This window comes from Gymnoscopelus braueri, assembly GCF_963280865.1.
Source record: "Gymnoscopelus braueri genome assembly, chromosome: 24".
NCBI classification, from domain to species: Eukaryota; Metazoa; Chordata; class Actinopteri; order Myctophiformes; family Myctophidae; genus Gymnoscopelus; species Gymnoscopelus braueri.
In genome coordinates this window covers 10,215,705-10,238,660 of record NC_137626.1, presented here as the reverse complement: position 1 = coordinate 10,238,660, position 22,956 = coordinate 10,215,705, and the positions used below count along the sequence as shown (strand labels likewise).

General features: G+C 40.6%; 1 protein-coding gene across 1 annotated transcript; it reads right to left on the bottom strand.

Annotated features, from left to right (window-relative positions):
- Positions 1-3,237: 3,237 nt before the first annotated feature.
- On the bottom strand, positions 3,238-22,573 carry LOC308080776 (polymeric immunoglobulin receptor-like). The gene is made up of 9 exons (XM_080422754.1): positions 21,185-22,573; positions 12,366-12,562; positions 11,328-11,472; positions 10,635-10,780; positions 9,007-9,143; positions 7,648-7,718; positions 7,198-7,311; positions 5,266-5,331; positions 3,238-4,577 (listed from the first exon to the last, which is right to left on the bottom strand). Exons 1-9 carry the CDS (start codon positions 21,246-21,248, stop codon positions 4,462-4,464), a joined length of 1,056 nt encoding a protein of 351 aa, XP_080278880.1. The 5' UTR covers positions 21,249-22,573; the 3' UTR covers positions 3,238-4,461.
- Positions 22,574-22,956: the final 383 nt, after the last annotated feature.

Below are 22,956 nucleotides of genomic sequence, written 5' to 3'. Positions count from 1 at the left end.
CCATAAACCTTGGCTATTATGAAAATAGCAGATCCATAGCTTTGGTGCCAATACCTTGAATTGAAAGTTGAAACATTAAGTATTTCTACATTGCAGAGTCAAGAATTTACTTTAACCGCTGCTGCTGCTTTTAGAAAACACACAGGTATGGAACTCCTGGTTTGCCAATCTATGTTACTACTACAACATTACTACTAGTATACTACTACACTATGTTACTCACATACTAGAACTCACCTTACTAGTATACTATGCACCAGTAGTAGATCCTATCCCACTCCCTAGCTCCACCCATCTCTGCCCCTTCCTCCCAAGCCCCACCCCCTTCCTCACTAGCTCCACCCTCACCCTTTCCTCCCTCAATCTTTCTGTAATATTTCAGCTGCCCATTTATATTTTTTCTATAACCCCCTCCACTTTATTGTCTGGAAACCACAGGGGAATGATCCCCCGGGCCCACCCCGCTCACACATGGATGAGATGATCTTCGGTACCCGACACTGGCACGACTTATTTCGACTAGTACCTGGCAATGCCAGTCCTTGTGACTTGAATTTAGTCCGCTAGGCCATCAGTACCGGCTGAAATTCACTGCTTTCTGTGTTGCTTTTAAGGGTTTCTGGGTGTGTGGGTTCAAACCTCACTCACTCCTTACCCTGAACCTTTCCTTGTAAAGGAAAGATTCATGGTAAAGAGTGAATGGGGTTTGAACCCACAGCCTCTGGATTATGTAGGCAGTGTCCCACAGCCTCTGGATTATGTAGGCAGTGTCTTACACATTGAGCTATCGACTGCCTGCTCATGCTATGGTCTTCATTCCTCTTTGACGGACAACACACAACAATACAAAAAAAAAGATCTTAAAGGGATACTTCACTCTCGGGCCGGGGACACATTTAAAAAAAATATTAAAAATAAATGAAAAAAGTTATGGAAAATTCATGGCCCCCTCACGCATTAGAGTGTCCTACTAATGCGTGAGGGGGCCATGAATTTTCCATAAATTTTTTCATTTATTTTTAATAATTTTTTTAAATGTGTCCCCGTCGGGAGAGTGAAGTATCCCTTTAACAGCATATTTTGTCTATGGTTTGTAGTACTGTTGCTTGTCTAGATATTGAACGTTAATGAACCCCAATGGAAACAAGCCTTTGGCTTTTCTATTTGGCCTTCAATCCTTAGCACAGCACAGTGGTCCACTGGATTGAAGAGCCTGCCTGAGAAACCAAAGGTTATGAGTCTTAACTCTGACAATGTGTGAAATATGAACACATTTGGAATAAATATATATATTATTTTTTTTAAAGTTTTAAATATAAATCTTTTTCATGGGGGGCCCTGACACTACATAATTTCACAATGAGGTCCACTGCCAAATAAAAATAAATGTCAATTTGGGGGGTCCTCCACAAGAAAATGTTTTAGAACCACAGATTCCAAGAACAGCTGTAGGTGACTGGTTAGTGTGACGGCCTGGTGAGACGTAGGTCACAGGTTTAAGGCTCAACTACAGTAATGATTAGATCAAAATCCAGAATATAGAGCTTTAACTTGGCGGGGGGGGTAAAATGATTATTTAACACTTCACATTAGTTAATCAATTGGTATAGCCTTTTTTTTGTGTTTTACAACTTACATTTTGTAAAGCTTGACGTCTGCCTTTTGTTTCGTTTACATTTTAACATCATCTTAATGAAAGTGCCATAGCTGAGAGGTTATTGGGCCTGCAATATGGTGTATGCTTAGAGGCTGCTAGTTGTTATAGTGAAGAGGACACATTTCACATATGTGACTGTGGCTAGAAAAAAGTTCCCCAGCTAAATAAGTTTGATTTTAGTTTTATTCCCCCATATTAACACAGTTTTCGAATGTTGAGTAAGGTTTTAATTCCAACAGATATCCGTTTTAAAGTCATTAAATGGTTAAATTTGTATGGTAAAGTAGGCTGCTTTTGTGCGTTTTGGGGGGTGGAGAGTTGCATAGTGGTAGGCATTGTACCCAGTCACATATGTGCATTACTGTCATGTACAAATCAAGGGAGTCCACACAAAGTCAAACGTTTTTATAGATCTTAAACAATCGGGTGTGAGAAAGTCAGTAATGTCTGCAGTGTATGGATGTGTGGAATGTGCTGTGTGAGTGTTGTATAAAAAGGTGTTTAAGGCAACTTAAACAAAAGGGTTAGGCCCCACAGGCCAGGTGATGGCCTGCTCCACTCCGCCCTAATCACTCATTGTGTGTGTTGTGTGTATATACATACACACATACAGTGAGTGATTAGGGTGGAGTGGAGCACATATATTAGTGAGTGATTAGGGTGGAGTGGAGCTTTTTACCCTAAAAAAATAACATGGCCAAAACATAAAGGGGGCTGTTAAAGCGCCACCATGAGGCCGACTGGTGTAAAATGTTTTATAATAATTTTGCACTAAATTATGAACCTCCCCTCCCCTGCAAGTCTTGTAAGGTATGGTTTCTGAGAAAAAAATACGTGAATGGGAGTTTTTTCATTTTCCCATTAAAATGAATGTCAAAAATGTAATGCACTAATAAATCAATATCAATTAAACTATACGACGTATGCCTTAGCAAAGTACAAGCACAGCATTCCCGGTGAAGCCGGTCGTTTTGACATATAAAACTGTGGGAGAGGCACGAGTGTGTGCCGCAAAAACTGTGGGAGAAATAAAGTGTACAGGGAAGAATAAAGATGATCTATTACTATAGTCTCCACAATAATAAAGTCGGAAGAGTACTATAGTCTGGTTGCCCTACAGGGCAACCACACTAATAACTGGATGGAAGCTTGTAAACGGCAGTTTTCGGGCATAAAATTCTCCTACTATGTTCGTTACAAGTAAAAGTCCGGAATTCAAAATTTACTTGAGTAAAAGTACAGGCATCAAAATGTACGAAAATGGCAGTTCTACAAGCTCGTAGATCGGCTATTTTCAAATAGCCCATGTATAAAATAGTTTCATAATTTATATCTACAAAGTCTAGTAACTAAAGTTTTCAAATAATTGTAGTGGAGTGAAAGTACAACATTTGCCTCTGAGATGTAGTGGAGTAGAAGGAAATTCTCAAGTAAAGTACAAATACCTCAAAATTGTACTTAAGTACAGTACTTAGTTACTTTCCACCACTGTAAATACGGCTGAAAGTAATCATGTTAATTGTAGGTGTGTATAATTTGGCTATTACTGTTTGAAGATAACTGTACAGAAACTGTGAAGATAACTGTACAGAAACTGTTGATGGTTGCAAACAGTAGCAACTAAAGAAAACGCCAACAATTAATGTTGTTCAGTTGTGTTCATCAGTCACTGAAAATGGTCTAATGACTCCATTCTCTGACTATTCAAATAATTAGGGCATGTGTCTGAAATGTGTTAATTTGGTAAAACTCTGTCTATAGGCTACATGTGTCTGTCTGAAACACCAAACACAGCCACAGAACATGAAAGGAAAGAATGGACTGTTGAAGATGGAGTCTTCGGTGGCCATTATGTCATAACGTCTGCAAGAAGGCCTGAAAGAAATGTCTTTGGAATTGGTGTTATTTCTTTGTTGTTGTTTTGTCCAAAAAAAAGCATTTGACCCAGGACCCGTGTGGCTCAATGACTGTTTTTACACAAATGGCAAGAAGGGTGAATAGTTTGGGCCAACTGAGACAAGCCTTTCAACAAAGAACGCTGAAAAATCTCACAGAATTCTCTTCTGACATTTTGCCATCTGTAGACATCACTGCAGGCCAGTGGTGGAAAAGGTACTCTAAGTAAAAGTATCAATACTGCAATGTAGAAGTACTCTGTTACAAGTACAATTCCGGAATTCAAAATTTAGAAAAAGTACTGGTATCAAAATGTACCACAATGTTTGAAAATAGCAGATCTACAAGCTCACAACGCGTCGTGAGCTTGTAAATCGGCTACTTTCGAATGCCCTAGGTATAAAATGGAAAATACTCCAGTAAAGTAAAAGTACCTCAAAATTGTACTTAAGTACAGTACTTGAGTACATGTACTTAGTTACTTTACACCACTGCTGCAGGCTGATTCTGAGTCTCATGCTTCAATGACCTCCCCATAAATACATCAGTGTTATCAGTGCCTTATCATACACCGTTTTAATATTTGAATCAAACTCACGCATGTAAACATGTACAGTGTCTCCTTATCGCTGCCTACACAAGATTCTACTGCAGCCTTCTTTAGCTGTATCACAAGAGGATTTTGATGCAACACAAACGCTGTTCCTTCCAGTCTAGTTCTATGTCCGTGCTGTCCTCAAAATATACACAGACTCCTTACGTACTTCCTTGCTTCGTTGAATGACTCAAATCCTTTCCAAAACTGTGACAGATTGTTTTAGTATTGGGTCTCGTAAGTCTTTGTTACCCGCTCCTTCGGTCTCCGTGTGGCTGTGAGGGGGAGCTTGTGGGAGCGGGGGGGGGGTGGGTTAGATTTTCCGCAGGCTTCCCAGGACACACAGAGTGACAGCGGTGACCACCAGCACCCCGGCAATGAGCCCGATACGAACCCACGGGATGGACTCAAGCCTCTTCTGTAGTGAACCTGAGAGAGAGAGAGAAAGAGAGAGAGAGAGATTGAAGTTCAATGATAAGCAGAACAGCTAGTATACATTAACCACTTTATCAATAGCGAAAATAGCCTAGAATCTCGCAATGCTTTGCTCACGTAGCTTTGCTTTACTGCGTGAGCTTGAGAATCGGCTATTTTCACAGTTTTTTTTAAAGGTTTGAACAAAATTTAGTTTTGCCCAAAATAGGGACACCAGGGTTAATGTGGTTAACCATAATGACTTTGTTGACCAGAGTCCACCAAGGGTCCATACTTTTTTTTTTACATTGCGACGTGTTGTGAACAACACGTTTGAGTGAAGAATGCAGGATCCTTTGAGTCAGTGGTTCTCAACCTTTAGAATTTTAAATCAAGGACTCCCCAGTTTGATATGCAATATCACCGACCCCCATTTGATTCCTTTGTTTTTGTTGTTTTGTTGTTTTTTTATCTCTGGGACCGCAATCTACAATATAAAACCCTCAGTGTTTAGTTAACTCTGAGAGTGTACAAATGGAACCGTACTTGGTTCCATTTGGTTCCACACTGTCCAAGTGTACACTATCAGAGTTGCAAGCCCATTAAGTGTGCATTAGAACTAAATGATTGCATCCAAATTCCTCCCAAAACAAATGCTGACATTTATGTTCTACTCAAACATGAGGGAGCTAAAAGCAGGCACCTTCTTCCTCAGGAAATGATGTCGCCGTCTCCTCCTGCGCTTCCATTGGCTGTGGTGTGGTGCCCACTGTGAAAGGAACACATGACACATATTGTAGTGCAGGGTTATTGTACTGTATAGTGGAATTGGAAAAACATTTCAGTTAACTGAAATAAAAGGCTTTACAAAAACAAATGAACTAACTGAAACTGTAATGTGTTTACAAAACTAAGTAAAAGTAACTAAAATCATAGAGAAAGTGTACTTAGTTTTTTTGTTTTAGTCTTTGTCAAAAATAGCAGATCTACAACTACAAGCTCCCCAGATAGCAAAAGTTGTTAAATCAACGTTGAATTATGGTCAGAAATGTCGATTTTTGCTTAAGGTTAAAGACCTTAAATGTTTAAAAGGTGTCATTGTATTATGGTTGAATTTAATGATTGAAATGCCAACATTGAATCACAGCACCTCCACACATGTTTCTTTTAGGGCTTTTAAGTGTTGTTTCTGGATGTTAGTTTACAAAACATGCTTCACAGTAAAGCGGCAGGAGGACTTGAACCCTCGACCTTTGGATCATCTAGAGTAGACAGTGTATTAACACAGTGACCAACCATGCCGCCTGCACTGAATCTGTTTTCCTCCTGCTTTAACTAACAACGATACAAACAAAATATATCAAGATATGCAGTTGAATTTATGCAGTGTTATGTATCTCGTTTGTTGTGCTGTTGCTTGTCTGGATTGTTTATAGCGCAGTTTGGAGCACAGTGGAAACACGCCTCTGGCTTTTTTGTGATGAATCCATTTGGCTTCTAATGAGTCACAAGTTCAATAGCTCACCGTGTAAAGACACTCTCTACGTGATCCAAAAGGTCCTGGGGTCAAATCCTACTAATAGCTGATCAGCATAAGTTTTAAACACAAATCTTTCTTAAGGGGCCTTATGAGTATGTGTACTTTACCTTTTATTATTAACTTATGACTTTCAGTCCATTACATTTCAAAGACAAATATTGTGCTTTTGACTCCACTACATGGGGGGGAACAATACATACAAATACAAACATAGTAGATCTAATACAGTATAGTGAAAATAGCTTATCTACAAGCTCACAACACATCGCATTTAGACGCGCTGTGAGCTTGTAGATAAGTTATTTTCACATTAGTTTTTTTCTGTCATTTTCCCCCTGATTTTTATGAATCAGATTTGAATCACATTCCTAAGTGGTTTGAAATGAGATTCTAATAAGATTTCTGAACACTCGTACAATGAAGCTTGATTCATACTTTGTCATACAACGGTGTCATTGATTCAATATAAAATCAACTAAAATGTGCATGTAGATTACCATTTTAGAGGATGGTTGAATCAACATTGATTTAGAGTCAGTTATGGTTGAAAATCCAACAATTAGCGCTTTCTGTATAATTTCAATGTTAGGTTTCAACATGGATTCAATATTTCTGCCTAACCATATTTCAACATTGATTCACTCATATTTTGCAATCTGGGTCACAATAGGTCACATTGCTACATGTTGTGAGCTTTTAGATGTTCTATTTTTGCAATTTTTATGAACTTGTTGAATCTTGCCCATGACAGAAAGAAAGAAAGAAAGAAAGAATTACACTAAAACTAATAAAAACTAAACTAGAACTGAGCCTTTTCACAAAATAAATAAACTAAACTAAAAAAAACACATTAAAACCTAATCAAAACTAAACTGAAATTGAAAACAAGTCAAAGCGAAATACAAATAAAATATAAAATATTCAAAACTATAGTTTTTACTATAAAAATGCATTGTAGGTCAGCCAATGTGACAACCAACTGCAGATATTGTCACATTGTATTAACATACAACTCATAGTGTTCTTTAATTCATAGTTTGTGTAGTATTTATGTAGTTGTATTCCATTTCATTCTGTTTAATTCAAGCAGGTCACCTTGTTCTGCGTGTGTCCAATCGTCCAGAAACACTGGAGTGGGATGAGCCGGGCTTTCAGTGGTTCCGACCGCTGTCCGTCCCTCTGTCCCCATGTCTGCCCAGGCGTCTGTCTCTGTGTTGTGGACAACAGAAGAAAGACCATGGCGTGAAAAGTATTTGTTCAGGAAGGACAGGAGCATACAGAGGCCTGTGTTCTGTAAATGTTCGTTTTTTCTTCACACATTTCCATTTTTCTATATTTTTATTACATGAAATAAAAGTCCCCAGTATTCATAATAATAAAACAATGTAGACTACCTCATCACATTTTACATGAAGACACAGTATACAGCACATAGACAGACTGCAGTTCAATTACAGTCTGTGTAACGATACTACCGGATACTATACTGCAACAACTACTACGCCAACAATGACAATGATAAGAATTATAATAGAGAGTAAATACCAGTAGCCTCTTGTCCCAGTACAGCCACATTGATGATCTCTGGGAATCCAGGCTTGGCCTTTTCATTCGCTCTAATAATAACAAAATAACAATTGACTTAAATGTATATGGCAGGTATTTATATTAAATACTGTAATGAGAATGTGCAGTACTTCAGTTAATAATAATAATAATAATAAGGTCCCCACTCCTTTGGAGTATTTTTTGTCATAGTACATTGCACAGATTTTTTTTTTATTGAATACTTTTAGTCAGAAATGTAAACAGCGAGAGGTACAGTCAGACATTTAAGGTCCTTACACACCGGGGCGATTTTTTTCATGCGAATAATAAGTTTTCTTTTAAAACCTTATAAAGTCAATGCAAGCTTCCACACCAGTTACACGGAGCGAAAAACGCGTCTTTTAATTATTCGGAACGAGTCCGAATTTTGTGTATATTCGCATATTCACCGGTGTGTAACCGCCTTAAGGCTAAAAGGATAACACAAAAAAGTCCATTGTGGTGTATTCAATTCATCAACATAGCATAAAGAAATAACACAATAATACATGTCATCAACAAATACAAAACAATGTGAATGACACCTCCTTTCTATGGGAACTTGCATTTACCTCCCCTTGAGGTCTCCTGAGATAGATGGGTTTTCAGGCTTGTTTTGAAATAAACCAGTGATTTACATCTTTTAATGGATGGTGCCACATTTTGGAGGCAGAACAGTAGAATGAGAATGTTCCATTCTTGGCCGCTCCCTCTAGTGTTGTGGCTGTGGGTGTCACTCACTTTGGAGAAGTAGTTAGTCAGGTATGAGGGTATTGAGGGCACGGCCCCCTTGACTATCTTAAATGCTCCCAATAGGTAGGAGCATTTAATCCTCCTAACTATTAGTGCAGTTAGAGGTTATGTGTCTTGCTCAGGGACACCTTGACACATAGACCGGGGCCAGGGGGACGAACCGATAGCCTTCTGATTCCCAGACTGGCCTTCAGTTGATTCTGTAACATATCGCTATTGTCGGGCAGAAACCTTGTATCTCCAAGTTTTCTAATTGTAATGTTTTTTTTCGTAAATCTTGTGCGACATAAGAGTGTCGTACAAAAGTAGTGAAAAGAGCAAACCAACAAGAGGTGAGCTTGTAAATCGGCTATTTTCACTATTTTAAAATGTTTTAAAAATAATAATAAAAAAGGAATGGTTTTGGACATACAAGGTTTCCACCCGACAGCAACGACATTTGTCTTTGTAAATGGAACACCAAGGGGATGCTTGTGCATTGTTGCACTGAATCATCATTAATGACTCCTTCATTAAGACGCTCTCTTGTCAGGAGTAACCATTACCAGTTCAACTGGTACTCACCTGGTCTTGTAAAAGCAGCGGTACTCTCCCTGGTCCTGAAACAGCACTGGGTTGACGTACAGGACAAACTCTTCCACAGAGCGGCCCATCTCTACGGTGAACCGAGACGTATCCTCGTCTTCAATCATCACATAGGACTGGGGGGGTGAACAAAGATTTAACAGACGTTTAATGTACTGTAGTTATTGAAATAACAAACTATGAAATGACACGATGCAGTGTTTGAATTAGGGTTTCGACTGGCTAGGCCCAAACTCCTCCAGTTTAGTGAAAAATAAATTTTACTCATGGCTTTATCTGTATGTCCACACATCCTCCGCAACCACAGTGTTTTCTTTATGGCAAAAGATCTCATTTTCCCTGCAGCCATAGTTTGGGACGAAACTAAGACACTGACAAGAAAGCAGCTGAAGCACTCAAAATAGTTCCAACACAATGTCCTATCAGATCGTTGATATGCCCATCAATGTGTTAGTTAGTGATACAGCAGATTTAGGAGAATCATCAAAACACATGAGTAAGGGGGTTCTGTTAGGCAATAAATGTAAAACAGCACAGTTACATTTAAAATACTTTGTCTAAAAGGTCCGTTCATAAAAGTCCTTGCGGTCTTGTTTCCAACGAGGTCCTAGGTATTCAGTTCATAGACATATATAGTCTGTAAAACCTCCTTTTTTCACCTCAGGAACATCTCCACACTCCGCTCCACACTCACCCTGCCAGATGCTGAGAAACTCATCCACGCCTTTATCTCCTCCCGGCTGGATTACTGCAATGCACTACTCATCGGGATCCCTAGCAAGAGCCTCCAAAGGCTCCAATACATCCAAAACAGCGCTGCTAGGGTCCTGATGAGAGTGCGAAAATATGACCATATCACACCCATCCTCCGCTCACTACACTGGCTCCCCATCTCCTTCAGGACCGAATACAAGATTTCCCTTCTCACCCATCAGTGCATTTACGGCAACGCCCCCCCCTACCTCAAAGAACTCCTCACACCAAAACCCGCCACCCGAAGCCTCCGTTCCAACAACACCAACCTTCTTGTTGTGCCTGACACCAACCTCCGCACCATGGGCGACCGGGCCTTCTGTCACACAGCCCCATGTCTGTGGAATGCCCTCCCAGACCACCTGAGAGCCCCACAGTCCACTGATGCTTTTAAAAATGGACTAAAAACCTACCTTTTTAAAAAAGCATTTTTCTAATTTTTCATGGACTTTGTTTTTTGTTTTATTTTTTCGTACTGAGTTTTAATTTCTAAATGTTGGCCCTTTAGTTTAGCCTGGTTGGGTCTATTATAATTGTTCTGTTGCCTATGCTGTTTTTATACTCTGCTTTTAAATCTGTAGCACTCTGAGATTCGCAAGAATATAAAGTGCGTTATAAATAAAATGTATTATTATTATTATTATTATTATAGTGGCACCACACACAAAAAGATAACAATATGTACAACAACAACAAAAAAAGTCAAATAAAAAGCTATATGTACAAGAACGGGGGGGGGGGGGGGTCGTCTGTCTAACGGGAAAATAGTACTACCTCCTTTTTTGGCCTCCTGAAAGGTGAATTTTCAGGGCTGTTTCAAAAGAGCCCAGCGAAAGTGAGTGAGTGTATGTTACCTGGTTGTAAGAGACCAGAAGGTGATCGTTTCGGAGCCACCAGACACTCAGCTCCTTGGAGGACTGGGATCTCTGCACCGACAGGATGCAGGGCAGGTGCAGGCTGTCACCCAGCCACGCCGTGACAGATGTTTCCACACTGAGCTCTGACAGAGGAAGGAAAGAGGCTGAGTGGGTTCAATGAGGCATTGTGCTATCAAAGGTTATTAAGAGGCAGTTCAAAACACGCTTCTGTGACCTTGCTTTTTAACTGATCTCCTTCTGACTGAATTCTATCCTTTCTAAAGGTAGTATCGGTAGTATCGGTAGTTCTAAAGAACTACCGATTTCTAAATCGGTAGTTCTCACGATCTCGTTCTCAAGATTTTTCAAAAATGTTCCAAAAATAGCAGATGTATAAGCTCGCAGCGCGGCACATAGTGATACACTGTGAGCTTGTATATCTGCTATTTTTGAATAGCCAACGCAAAAATCTAAAATGACACAGATGCTTTGATGGTATCGTTTTAACTTCTTGACTACATTTTCACTTATTATTGCTTTGTTCTTTATTTGATCTTTGTTTTCATTTTTAATGTAAAGCACTTTGAACTGCATTCATGTCTGAAAGGTGCTCTATTAAAACCTACAGTAGCAACACTCATACCCCTCTCTCTCTCTCTCTCTCTCTCTCCATCCCTCCCTCCCTCTCACCATTCACTTTGAGCCATACTGTCGACACAGTGCGTCTTCCTCTGAGGCACTCATACATGTCAGCATCAGTCTGTCGGACTCTACCCAGAAACAGGGACCAGTCTCCTTCCTTCAGCCTCGGTTCTGGGGCAAACCGTACCCGACCCTGCAAGGAAAAGTTCAAACTACATTAAAGCTCAGTTAGACACTTTCATCAAGATAAGTCATTTATTGCAAATTTGACAACGATGATACAACAGATTAATCTGCACAAGCATGACACAGAAATGCACCAGAGTTCACAGTACCGTAATTTTCGCACTATAAGCCGCACCTGAATATAAGCCGCAGCAGCTAAATTGAATGATTTGTACATATATAAGCCGCACTGGACTATAAGCCGCAGGTGTAAAATCCATAGATTTAGGAGGTCCCCTAGTGGCCGTTAGCTGTAAAAATCCATAGATAAGCCGCACCGTTATATAAGCCGCAGGGTCCAAAAATGGGAAAAAAGTCGCGGCTTATAGTCCGAAATTTACGGTACACACAATTAGCATGCTGAGATAGCGAAGAGCTACAGTAAATACTACTACAGGAAGAGTCAGGGGAGGTGGAGGGAGTTTGATCACTGACTATTAGCAGCAGCAGTAGAGATATCAGTGAGCTATACTGAATGACGTGTAACATGAAAGAAGTAGTCACGTTTCTGCTTAATAAGGCCGCCTAGACTGAACCATTAGGATTGAGGGTGCATGCGTTACATTGTGGGTGCACCGTACGTGATAGGAGGGTGCACGTGGGACCGGCTTGACTTCCATGCCTGCCTGAACTACCACGATACTTGATAGTTTATTGGCTCACCATCATAGGAAACTATTTTGGTGCTACCATTGGTTAGGTAGAACCATTAGAGGTGCCTAAACCAAGCTAGAGAAGAACCAGTAGAGAATCTCTGAAGAACCATAACTTGTACTGTAATAGTGTTATATCTATATCTAATATAATATATTATATTATTATATTACACAATCTGAGGAGGCAGAGAGTACAGAACAGTACCTCATATCCCGGACCCTGGACCAGCTCTCCTGACTGGAAGAAGGCCACGTCTGATCCCACGGCCTCCCAGCGGATCTCACCCTCCTCTCCCTCCTCCAGTTGCAGCCCTTCCTCCACGTACGCTGAGCCGTTACAGGGCAAGGTGACCGTAGAGCCATAATCCACCGACAGAGACACAACCTGGGGAAGATGAGAGACTGGAGAGACAGACAGACAGACAGACAGACAGACAGACAGACAGACAGACAGACAGACAGACAGACAGACAGACAGACAGACAGAGAAAGAGAGAGAGAGAGAGAGAGAGAGAGAGAGAGATGAGCAGTGAAGGATTGGTGAGGAAATAAGGGTACAGATGGATGGGAGGGTGGTGGTTAGAAGAGGAGGAAGAGGAGGAGACAGGAGGAGAGAGGAGTGATGGTCCATTGTGGAACCTTGGGCCGTCAACCTTTACTTTATAGAGTGCAGTCAGAAGACAGGCCTTGATAGCCACAGCGTTGATATACTGAATGTAATAGATAAGAACTTCAGAATTCTCCAGGCGCTCAACCGAGCGCTTGTTTGCATGCAGACTTAGATGTGGAGCGAATTGCCTTCGTGATATATCAGGTCGTATTGTGTTAATATCATTAATTTGCTGTTCTTTTATTCACATAGTATAGAGGGAATCTCCCTTGTTTGTCAATAAAGATGCCTTGCGCATGTAAAAGGTAATTTCTGTGTATGTCGTCTATAAACTGGACTTTAGGGTTTATTGAACCAAGAGTGACAGGTCTGTCACGGCACATCAGCTGGTGACCCCGACCGTGACCCTGTCCAGTCCAGACGACCGCTGGATCCATAAGATCCAAATAACAATTCGCCCATACACTATGTGCTACAATTCCTTGGGGCCCCAGGAAGGGTACACGCGGTGCTATATGTGAATTGTATTATACCAAATTTAGGTCAATTATTAAAGACAATGTGTAAATATGATTGCATACATGTGAAGTCACCACTGAACAGCAGATTGAATGACCTTTGTGTTTAATACTTAGGCTCTGTACTTCCTATACCCCATGATGTCCTGTTAGCGTGGCTGGGTGGACCGAGTTGATCCTCCCAGCAACTGTCTCTGTATATGTTTATGAGACCACCGGAGACACCCCGACGTTTTTTTTACACGGATGTTGAACTATCAGCTGTTACTATCAGTTATTTGTCTTTATTTATATATATATTCATGTCAAGGCCTCTAGAATAACCCACGATTCAACTTGGGTGTTCGAGCAATGCATGGCTATATATATAAATATATGGATTTATTTTTGTTGTACCTCGAAATACCACTTTTTCACGCTTTGGTTTTCGGTGCGGGTGAATTTATCTAATATTAGTTTTACACTAGATGTAGGGGGTTTGTCTGTGTGCCTGCATGAATATATCCTTACAATTGTCATAATGTACTAATAGTTTACTGAGACACTACACTGTTTCTCTGTATTCTGTGGTCCAATAGTTTACTGAGACACTACACTGTTTCTCTGTATTCTGTGGTCCAATAGTTTACTGAGACACTACTTTGTTTCTCTGTATTCTGTGGTCCAATAGTTTACTGAGACACTACACTGTTTCTCTGTATTCTGTGGTCCAATAGTTTACTGAGACACTACACTGTCTCTCTGTATCCTATGTTCCTCTGTGATCTTATAGTGTACTGAGACACTACACTAAGTGGGCTTTACACGGCTCTCTAAACCGCAAATCACAACGGGTTCATGGGAGAAGATAGCGTGTAGCCTAAGTTGTGTACGTTATGTGTCGTTAGGTTAGGTTTAAGCTGAGACTGCGGCTAAGGAAATACTACAGGTTAGGTTTAAGCTGAGACTGCGGCTAAGGAAATACTACAGGTTAGGTTTAAGCTGAGACTGCGGCTAAGGAAATACTACAGGTTAGGTTTAAGCTGAGACTGCGGCTAAGGAAATACTACAGGTTAGGTTTAAGCTGAGACTGCGGCTAAGGAAATACTACAGGTTAGGTTTAAGCTGAGACTGCGGCTAAGGAAATACTACAGGTTATGTTATGTTTAAGCTGAGACTGCGGCTAAGGAAATACTACAGGTTATGTTATGTTTAAGCTGAGACTGCGGCTAAGGAAATACTACAGGTTATGTTATGTTTAAGCTGAGACTGCGGCTAAGGAAATACTACAGGTTATGTTATGTTTAAGCTGAGACTGCGGCTAAGGAAATACTACAGGTTATGTTATGTTTAAGCTGAGACTGCGGCTAAGGAAATACTACAGGTTATGTTAGGTTTAAGCTGAGACTGCGGCTAAGGAAATACTACAGGTTATGTTATGTTTAAGCTGAGACTGCGGCTAAGGAAATACTACAGGTTATGTTATGTTTAAGCTGAGACTGCGGCTAAGGAAATACTACAGGTTATATTATGTTTAAGCTGAGACTGCGGCTAAGGAAATACTACAGGTTATGTTATGTTTAAGCTGAGACTGCGGCTAAGGAAATACTACAGGTTATGTTATGTTTAAGCTGAGACTGCCGCTAAGGGGCGACCCCAAAAATACTACAGGTTACATGCACGTTATGTTTAGCTCCAGCATCCGAGCGAGGTGACGTGAACGGCTGGCTCTGCAGCCTAGGGTTGCCCCCTAAATAGTACTACAGTGTGTCATATATGTTGTCTTTATATGTATGTTATATGTATGTGTTCCGAATGAATGAAGGTCTCTATATGTTTGTTTGTTTGTTTTGTCTTGTATGTAACAAAGTTGGGATATTGTGTCATTGTTAAGTGTACATGTTTGTATCTACTGTAAGCAGGAGGTGTGCTGCACACAGACTGCTGGTCCGTTCTGTATATGTTCGTTACGCCACCGGACACATCCCCAACTGGTTTTTACACTGAACGCCTGACAAGTGGTGACTGACCGTGTGACTGCTGCAGCTGTATGTGTGTCCCACTTTGGGGTAAGTGTTGGAGGTGAATGCTTTGGAAATTGTGAGCGTATGAATGACAGGCGCACCCATTTTATACATTAGGGCTGTGGTTCAACATATTTCATATGTGCCACTCGATCGTTGCCGTTCCTGGGTCCATATATGTAATTGGGTTGGGGTGGCCTTGTAGAGTACTACTGATTCTGGTTACTGTGGTGCATTCACAAGTGCATGGCTGCGTACCATTTTGAGTCTGACTCAGTGGGGCACAGTGATTTACTTCTGAGTGAGCGGCGTGAAGGCCTGAGGACTGAGACACTAGGGGAATATTTTCCAGGGGGAGGAGAAAGAGAAAGAAACTCAGATATACCCCACATTCACGTAAGGTGCATCCAAGACACCTACTACTGTTCTTTTTTGCTGGATTAAATTTTTTTAGTTATATTGAAGCCTATACCCCTGAGAATTTACATACTGCAGTGATCTAACGTCATTAATTAACGTATTTAAAATAAGATGAATAAATAAACAGTGGCCACCAGCTTCACATAGAGGGAGAGAAATAGTCTTCCTTCAATCTATTAAAATAGACAGTTGAAAGAATGGGGGGGAAGGAAGGCGCTGTGACCTTCACCCATTACCAGATGCCTGTAGCAGTGGCACACACACACTGATAAGATTCCCACAACACTGTCAGTGGAAAAGGAAAACAATTTTTTTTTTCATGAGAATGCTCCCAGCTAAAATGTAGTCATGGACAGTGGAAGTAAATCTGGTTGAAATTAGTGACCCAACATAAGTGTGTAGATCAACTAAATTCTCTGTAGAATAATAAAATAAATGCAGAAATATTGTACTGTGACCAAGCCCGCTTATATCCTTAATACTTCTACAAGCTTGTAGATCTGCTATTGTTGTTACAGTTATGAACAGTCTGAAATGTGCGATAACTATTTAGTAATCCCAGAAATTAAGGACACTGATAACTAGGGAATGCCACCCTTAGATTAGATGATTGGAGTCAGTTATAAAAAATAAAATAAAAAAGCGAGGTCAGAGGTGAGAAGAGAGTAGAAATATGACGTTCAAATAAATTAGTTTCTTCAGATAATTCTGCAGAAATATAGAGAAAACAGTAGCTTGCATACAATAATATTCAAATTAATCTGTATGTTTAGGTATGGGGCAACTATATTGTGTAATTATATTTTTGCTCAAATCAATTATGGTGTACAAAAAGTCAGTGTATGAGTGAGTGACATAACTAATTATAACTTTAATAATAATAATCATAATAATAATAACAATAATACGTTTAAGAATGTAAGTGGGCAGAAAGCCCAAACGCTTGTAGTGTGAACTCTTAATTCCTTGTTTCATTAGCACGGCCAAGCTGCATAACATATACTGTAGTGGAGAGTGACATTTTGGAGTGCAGTGATCATAAAACATTAGTTGTTATAGACCAAACATGGCTTGCACGCGCACATGAAGGCCAAGAGCAGAACAGAGGCCTTACTGACATCACATGCACCATAGCGAGATTTGCCACACAGACTGCAGTATCAAAATACATTCAAGTGCCACAGACACAGTGCCTGTAGGTAATCCATACACTAAGTGACATATTCCCAAAATGGACCTTCACAGAAGTTAGAGATGTATTGATTCCACATTCGACGCTAACTTACAGCATGAGTGGCAGAGGTTCACTTCCAGCTGTGACCTGATGGGACATGGAACTGTACTGTGTGCGCTACAAGTGAAACACCACAACATAAACCATCGTTCTGGACATGACGTAGAGGGCCAGCAATAGATACAAGCTGTGACGTGGTTGAGACTCACTTCTGATGACACCTACGGGGAACAGACACCAAGCCTTGGGGAAGCTTGGGTTACTCAGACTTTGAATGTTTCAGAGACTTTACACTAGTTCACTACTATGCTATGGTCACGGACACATGACCTCTCGTCTCTTCAGCCAATGGAATATACGCAGCCGGGGTTGACCTCTTGCCCACTCTCTGTTGTTGTAGCCTCGACATGTGCAAATACATACATTTCTATCGATCTGGAGAGGACACAACACGATTTACGTTTATAGATACAATAGCAAGGGAGACACACACACCAGAGCTATTAGTGCTTGGTCGTATCGTTATCCAAAACATAATTCGTTCTGTTTTGAACTTATACAACAAATGACTAAAACAATTACAGAGTGAACTTTAATAATGTAATAAGTGAGAAAAACAACCCTGTTGAGGGAGGTCCAATGGACTTAATTGACAAGTGACAAACTCTTGGAATTATTGCTAAATAGAATGCCACATTCAAACTATATTTTTTTCAAAGTAATCTAAGTATGCAAGGCCTGTTGTTTTTCAGTTTTTCTAAAGCTGAAACTATGAAGGCACATGTAACGACTAATTAAGTTATAAGTGTGAACATATTATATTTGTTCAAAACCAAAGACAAGACTTAAGTGAAAAATTAAGGGAGGACATTAAGATGATTTTAGTGGCGAGCAGCTCTAATTTTTTCCATATCGACACTGTGCAGTAGATGTCCTTTCTTATCAAGATGTTTACAGTTCAGCTGTTTCACCCAATTCAGTGGCTGTGTCAACAAGACAGGCACAGATGAACGAGACTGAAGTGCACAAGGGAACCTCAGAGTTGTGATAATAATTAAGTATAAGTGATTGAAATGAGAATTATTGCCTGGTTATAGCTAAAATAGGGCTTAAATAGAGTTAAGTGTTTTATGTTTTTATGTTACGTGAATAATAACATTATTTAAGCGAAGAGGTTTGCATTCCAACATTAGAAGTGATAGATTTTTTTGGAGCGATAAATTGATCACACTGTGGCAGGGTGGACAGGGTGAACCATAGCAAGATAAGTTTATAGCAGAAACACTAGATATCATACCTACTGGGGACATTTAGGCCCTTACAAGATACCAAAAAAATTTGTGTATCTAAATTTGTTACGTGAATTGAAAGGTAGTTGATTTCTGTTGCAGTTGAGTTAAGTGGTTGTCAAGAGACTCACGAGCACGTTGGGTGATGCCTAGCAGAACATTTATGACCACGGGGGTAGCTGCACGGTCCATGGCCTCAGAAGGGTGCACACTTCGGGGCTGTGCGCGTGTTGGCTCCTTTTGTGCTCTGGCTTGATTTGATTCACATACAGCGAAGTGAGGTGTTTGTGTGTGCTGCTCAAAATATCTCCCCCTTATGGTAATGGTCAGTGCGTTTGGTGTACATTATGAGAACATGCCGGGTTTTGGGTGCAGAGTGGATGTCAAGTGATTTCATACATTGCTGACATTTGCTTTACAGTTTATTGCCAGTTGCGGTGGACTGACTGAAACCTACACTAGTGTCAAAAGAATGCATACTTTACATCATCGATTTTGGTGCTAGATGTATCCAATTACCTTGCTCATCATTGACCTAACGTTTATTTCAATTACCATGTGACCACTGATTGACCAAGGTGTGATTAAGGTTATGTAATTTTGCTGTCATTAACCTTCCATTTCTCTGAAACAGGTCATGGGTTGCAGAAGAGAAGTGTACAATTTTGTACAGCCCGAGGATAATGTCAATTGACCTGTGCATAAAGCACAGGAAAGTTGTTTTGTTGTGTTTCCAATTACATTTTGTGTATGGTATGTGTTGTTGTGTATGTCAAAAAGGGTAAAGGAGGGTGGCACCCTGGCCTCTGCACATTCCTATGCTGTGTGCCCTGCCGGGTGTCAGGTCAAGGAGGGAAATAATATAATAGCAGATTGATATTGAGATACATAGTATAATGTTAAGTGACTTGTAGAAACTTTCATGTCGAAGTGTTGTAATGTTGCCGTTAATTTTTGTTAAATGGATATGCTTAGACTTATGGCAGAGTGACCAATACAGAGACACTTAAGTGTAAGGAAGGAGAGACAGTGAAACGCACACACTCTCATACACAAGCACGCCACAAATTAGATAGTATAATAGTACAAATACAGTCGATAGTCCAGATAGTATAATTAAAGTCCAAAGCATAATACGGGCCAAAGACCTAAGTGAAAGACTTGCCACTAGACAATATTTACTACACAATTTTTTTTTTTATATCAAGGAGGGTGACTACACAATAAATTTGACTAGTACCCATATCACTCTCAGCCAGACAGGAACATACCATTGTTTCATGGGGTTTAATCAGAGTGATTCTTTAGAGACAGATGTAGTATTGAGAGACCAAACAGAGAGATTTTTACACGGCCCGACATCTATGCTGCCCAAGGCCACTGAACGACCCCAGAATACATAATAAGTTTGATTTTGATTTTGATAGTAATGTTGGGGGACGTAATCTGATCGTAGCGATCTCCCTGGCAGCTTTAGGCACATTAAATATGGGCTATCCCAATACACACCACAGAAACATTATATTGCCACCTGGGCCCCAATGCTGAACTTGACGAAGAACACCCCTGCACGATATCTACGCCCGACCTTTGACCTCAAGGAGGGTACGGATCTGACTGGCGCTTGGGGGTTGGGGCCCCTGTGTATAATACGGGGGGCTCCGGTCTCAGGCCCCAGGAGGGTACGGACCCGGGGGGCTCGGGAGTGGGACCTCCGCCTCTTAGCTCATTCAGTGCCAAGTACATTCGTTAATGGCACTGGATGGGTTGGGGGGGGGGCCTAGTCTTGGGCTCTGTCGGAACCTCCTCCTCCGGGCTCGGAAAAGTGACCACCTCAACCAGAGGAATTGGAGAAGAAACCAAAAATGCACACAGAGAACAAGATAAATGATTTTTTTTTTTTAAATATATATATATTACACATGTTAGAATAGTTGCTTGTAAAGGAAAACTCAGTGGGAATGCCCCACTGAGGGACCCTAAGTTTAGCAATGCAATATGGAATCAAATGATGTAATTGTCCCCAATAAGAGCTCATGTCCAGATGGTAGGTTTTGGACTGCCCCAGCCTAGTTCAGAGTTTCCCCTTCAAAGAAAAGGGTTTTCCTCGGCTCACATGACTCAAAAAGAGAATAATGGGACCTGATTTTTTTAAACATGAAATATGTTATGCAAGTGGATAATTTCTATAAAGTACTGTTTAAGTGTTTAATCTTGTGTTGTTGTGGGTACTAAATTCGTACCCAAGGAGGGCTTGATGGTCCATTGTGGAACCTTGGGCCGTCAACCTTTACTTTATAGAGTGCAGTCAGAAGACAGGCCTTGATAGCCACAGCGTTGATATACTGAATGTAATAGATAAGAACTTCAGAATTCTCCAGGCGCTCAACCGAGCGCTTGTTTGCATGCAGACTTAGATGTGGAGCGAATTGCCTTCGTGATATATCAGGTCGTATTGTGTTAATATCATTAATTTGCTGTTCTTTTATTCACATAGTATAGAGGGAATCTCCCTTGTTTGTCAATAAAGATGCCTTGCGCATGTAAAAGGTAATTTCTGTGTATGTCGTCTATAAACTGGACTTTAGGGTTTATTGAACCAAGAGTGACAGGTCTGTCACGGCACATCAGGAGGAGACAGGAGGAGAGGAGAAAAGAAGGAGTGAAAGGGAAGAGGAGAGCAGATGAGGGAATAAAGACGGGAGGAAAGGAGTGAGAGAAGTGGAATTAAAGTAAAAGATTAAAGAAGGTTAAGTATAATGAGAGGAGGATTTTAAATCTTATTTAAACATTTTATTGTTTAAAAAACATGCAGATGCGTAGAAAACATGTATTAAACATTTATTTTAGAAACATTTATTAAAGAAAACAACGTTTCCGTCACCTTCTTCAGGCGAAATCGACAAAAAGAAAACAAAGTGAAAAGCAAGTAAAAGATGCAACGACTCACCACTGCAGATCTGTCCAAACTGAAGAGAAGCCAACGTCACCACAATGCCAAGAAGAGACATCATCTTCTACCTCTCTCTGTCTGCAGTATAGAACATAATATGAACAAAATATTCGGTCAAAGTGGCTTGAAGACAACAAATGACAATCTTTAATCCATGGTCTGGTAGACAGCTCGCCCTGAAACATGACTGTCATATCATGACCGTCATGGATGAACTTCAACCTGGTGTTTGCACTTTCTCCCTTTTTGGCCCATAAACGTTCAGATTTCAAATAAAGTGCTTACCCCATGGCCATAGATGTTGCAATTATGTACGGCTTCTCAGAATTACCAGTATCTTCCGTATTGTTCAATAAAAAGCGACCCTTTTGGTTGGAAGGTGTATTGCACTCTGATACATTATAACTCCATGAGAAAATGGCCACCAATCGGATTAAAAGGCTTTTTATTGAACAATACGGACGATACAGGTACTTCTGAGGGCCCGTACATAATAGGAACATCTGTGGCCATGAGGTCAGCACTTCATATTTGAAATCTGAACGTTTATGTAGATGTACGGGCCAAAAAGAGAGAAAGTGCAAACACCAGATTGAAGTTCATCCATGACGGTCGTGACAGATCCATGGCTAGGTAGAGACAGCATGCCATGATTGCGGCAAAGGGCTGTGTGTCATTCATGCTGCATGCATTGCATCCATGATCCTTAAAATGTCCAACGTGCGTAAAATGTCCAGCGCGCGTAAATGTTCCATCCATGCGTCCGTCGCCAAGAAGTCAACAGCCAAAAACGGGGACACCGTGTGGTGTGCGTGTGGACGGTCGTTTCTGGTCCTTACCGAAAATAACCACTAGATCATCAGATGATAGATCAACCCAATCCACACGGCGTGTCTCTCACGTACACGGGTCCACAATAACAGATGATATGCCGTCTTTCTCTCTGTTTTAAACTTATGAAAGTAAGTGTCTTTTGTCACTTGTCGCGTTTCCAGCCGTGGTGCATTCATTACAGTATATTACTGTACGAACTCGAGTCCCGGTTTGTGCTTAGTTAGCAGCCAGCGCACAATATTTTGGCAGAGGACACACGGGGAAACACGCGCGCAGCGCGTCTCGGGTGTCCATACATCCATACAGGGGGATTTGGCAGCACGTCAACAGAAGGTGGTTTCATTTTAACATATAATTTAACTTATATATAGACGAGGAGGGATGGAATTGCAAAGGAGATGTTTTTAGCCTGATTATTATCAGCCTGAAGCTGCGAAGAGGCAGTTCACTCAGAGAGTGGGCGGGGTCCAGGCTAAGATGTTTTAACTCTGTGAATGAGCCCTGAAGCGCGTGCGCACACACACACACACACACACACACACACACACACACACACACACACACACACACACACACACACACACACACACACACACACACACACACACACACACACACACACACACACACACACACACACACGGCTATGAGACATGAGTTATGTCTTCAGGTATTATAGCCTTGGATCAAGACTAACATTTATGAAGTCTGACTTTTACTTTAGTATCATAGATATGTAAATGTCAAAATCGATCAAAAACATCTATATTTCTCTTTTTTTACGACTCGTTTATATGATGTTTTTACACATTTTGTATATTATTGTTTGTCTTTAAATGTCTCGATGAATTGAATACACAGGACCCCAATGGAAACAATCCATAGTGCTTTCTTGGTTTTATCCTTTTAGCGTCCTTTGTATAAAACTGATCTGT

What these genes read in the sequence shown, in the direction of transcription:
- LOC308080776 (XM_080422754.1), bottom strand. Translation starts at nt 21,248, where the DNA reads ATGATGTCTCTTCTTGGCATTGTGGTGACGTTGGCTTCTCTTCAGTTT. An exon ending in TCCAGGGTCCGGGATATGAG is followed by an intron (nt 11,473 to 12,365) that starts GTACTGTTCTGT and finishes TTTTCCTTGCAG; the next exon opens with GGTCGGGTACGGTTTGCCCC. An exon ending in ACTGGGACAAGAGGCTACTG is followed by an intron (nt 7,312 to 7,647) that starts GTATTTACTCTC and finishes TCCACAACACAG; the next exon opens with AGACAGACGCCTGGGCAGAC.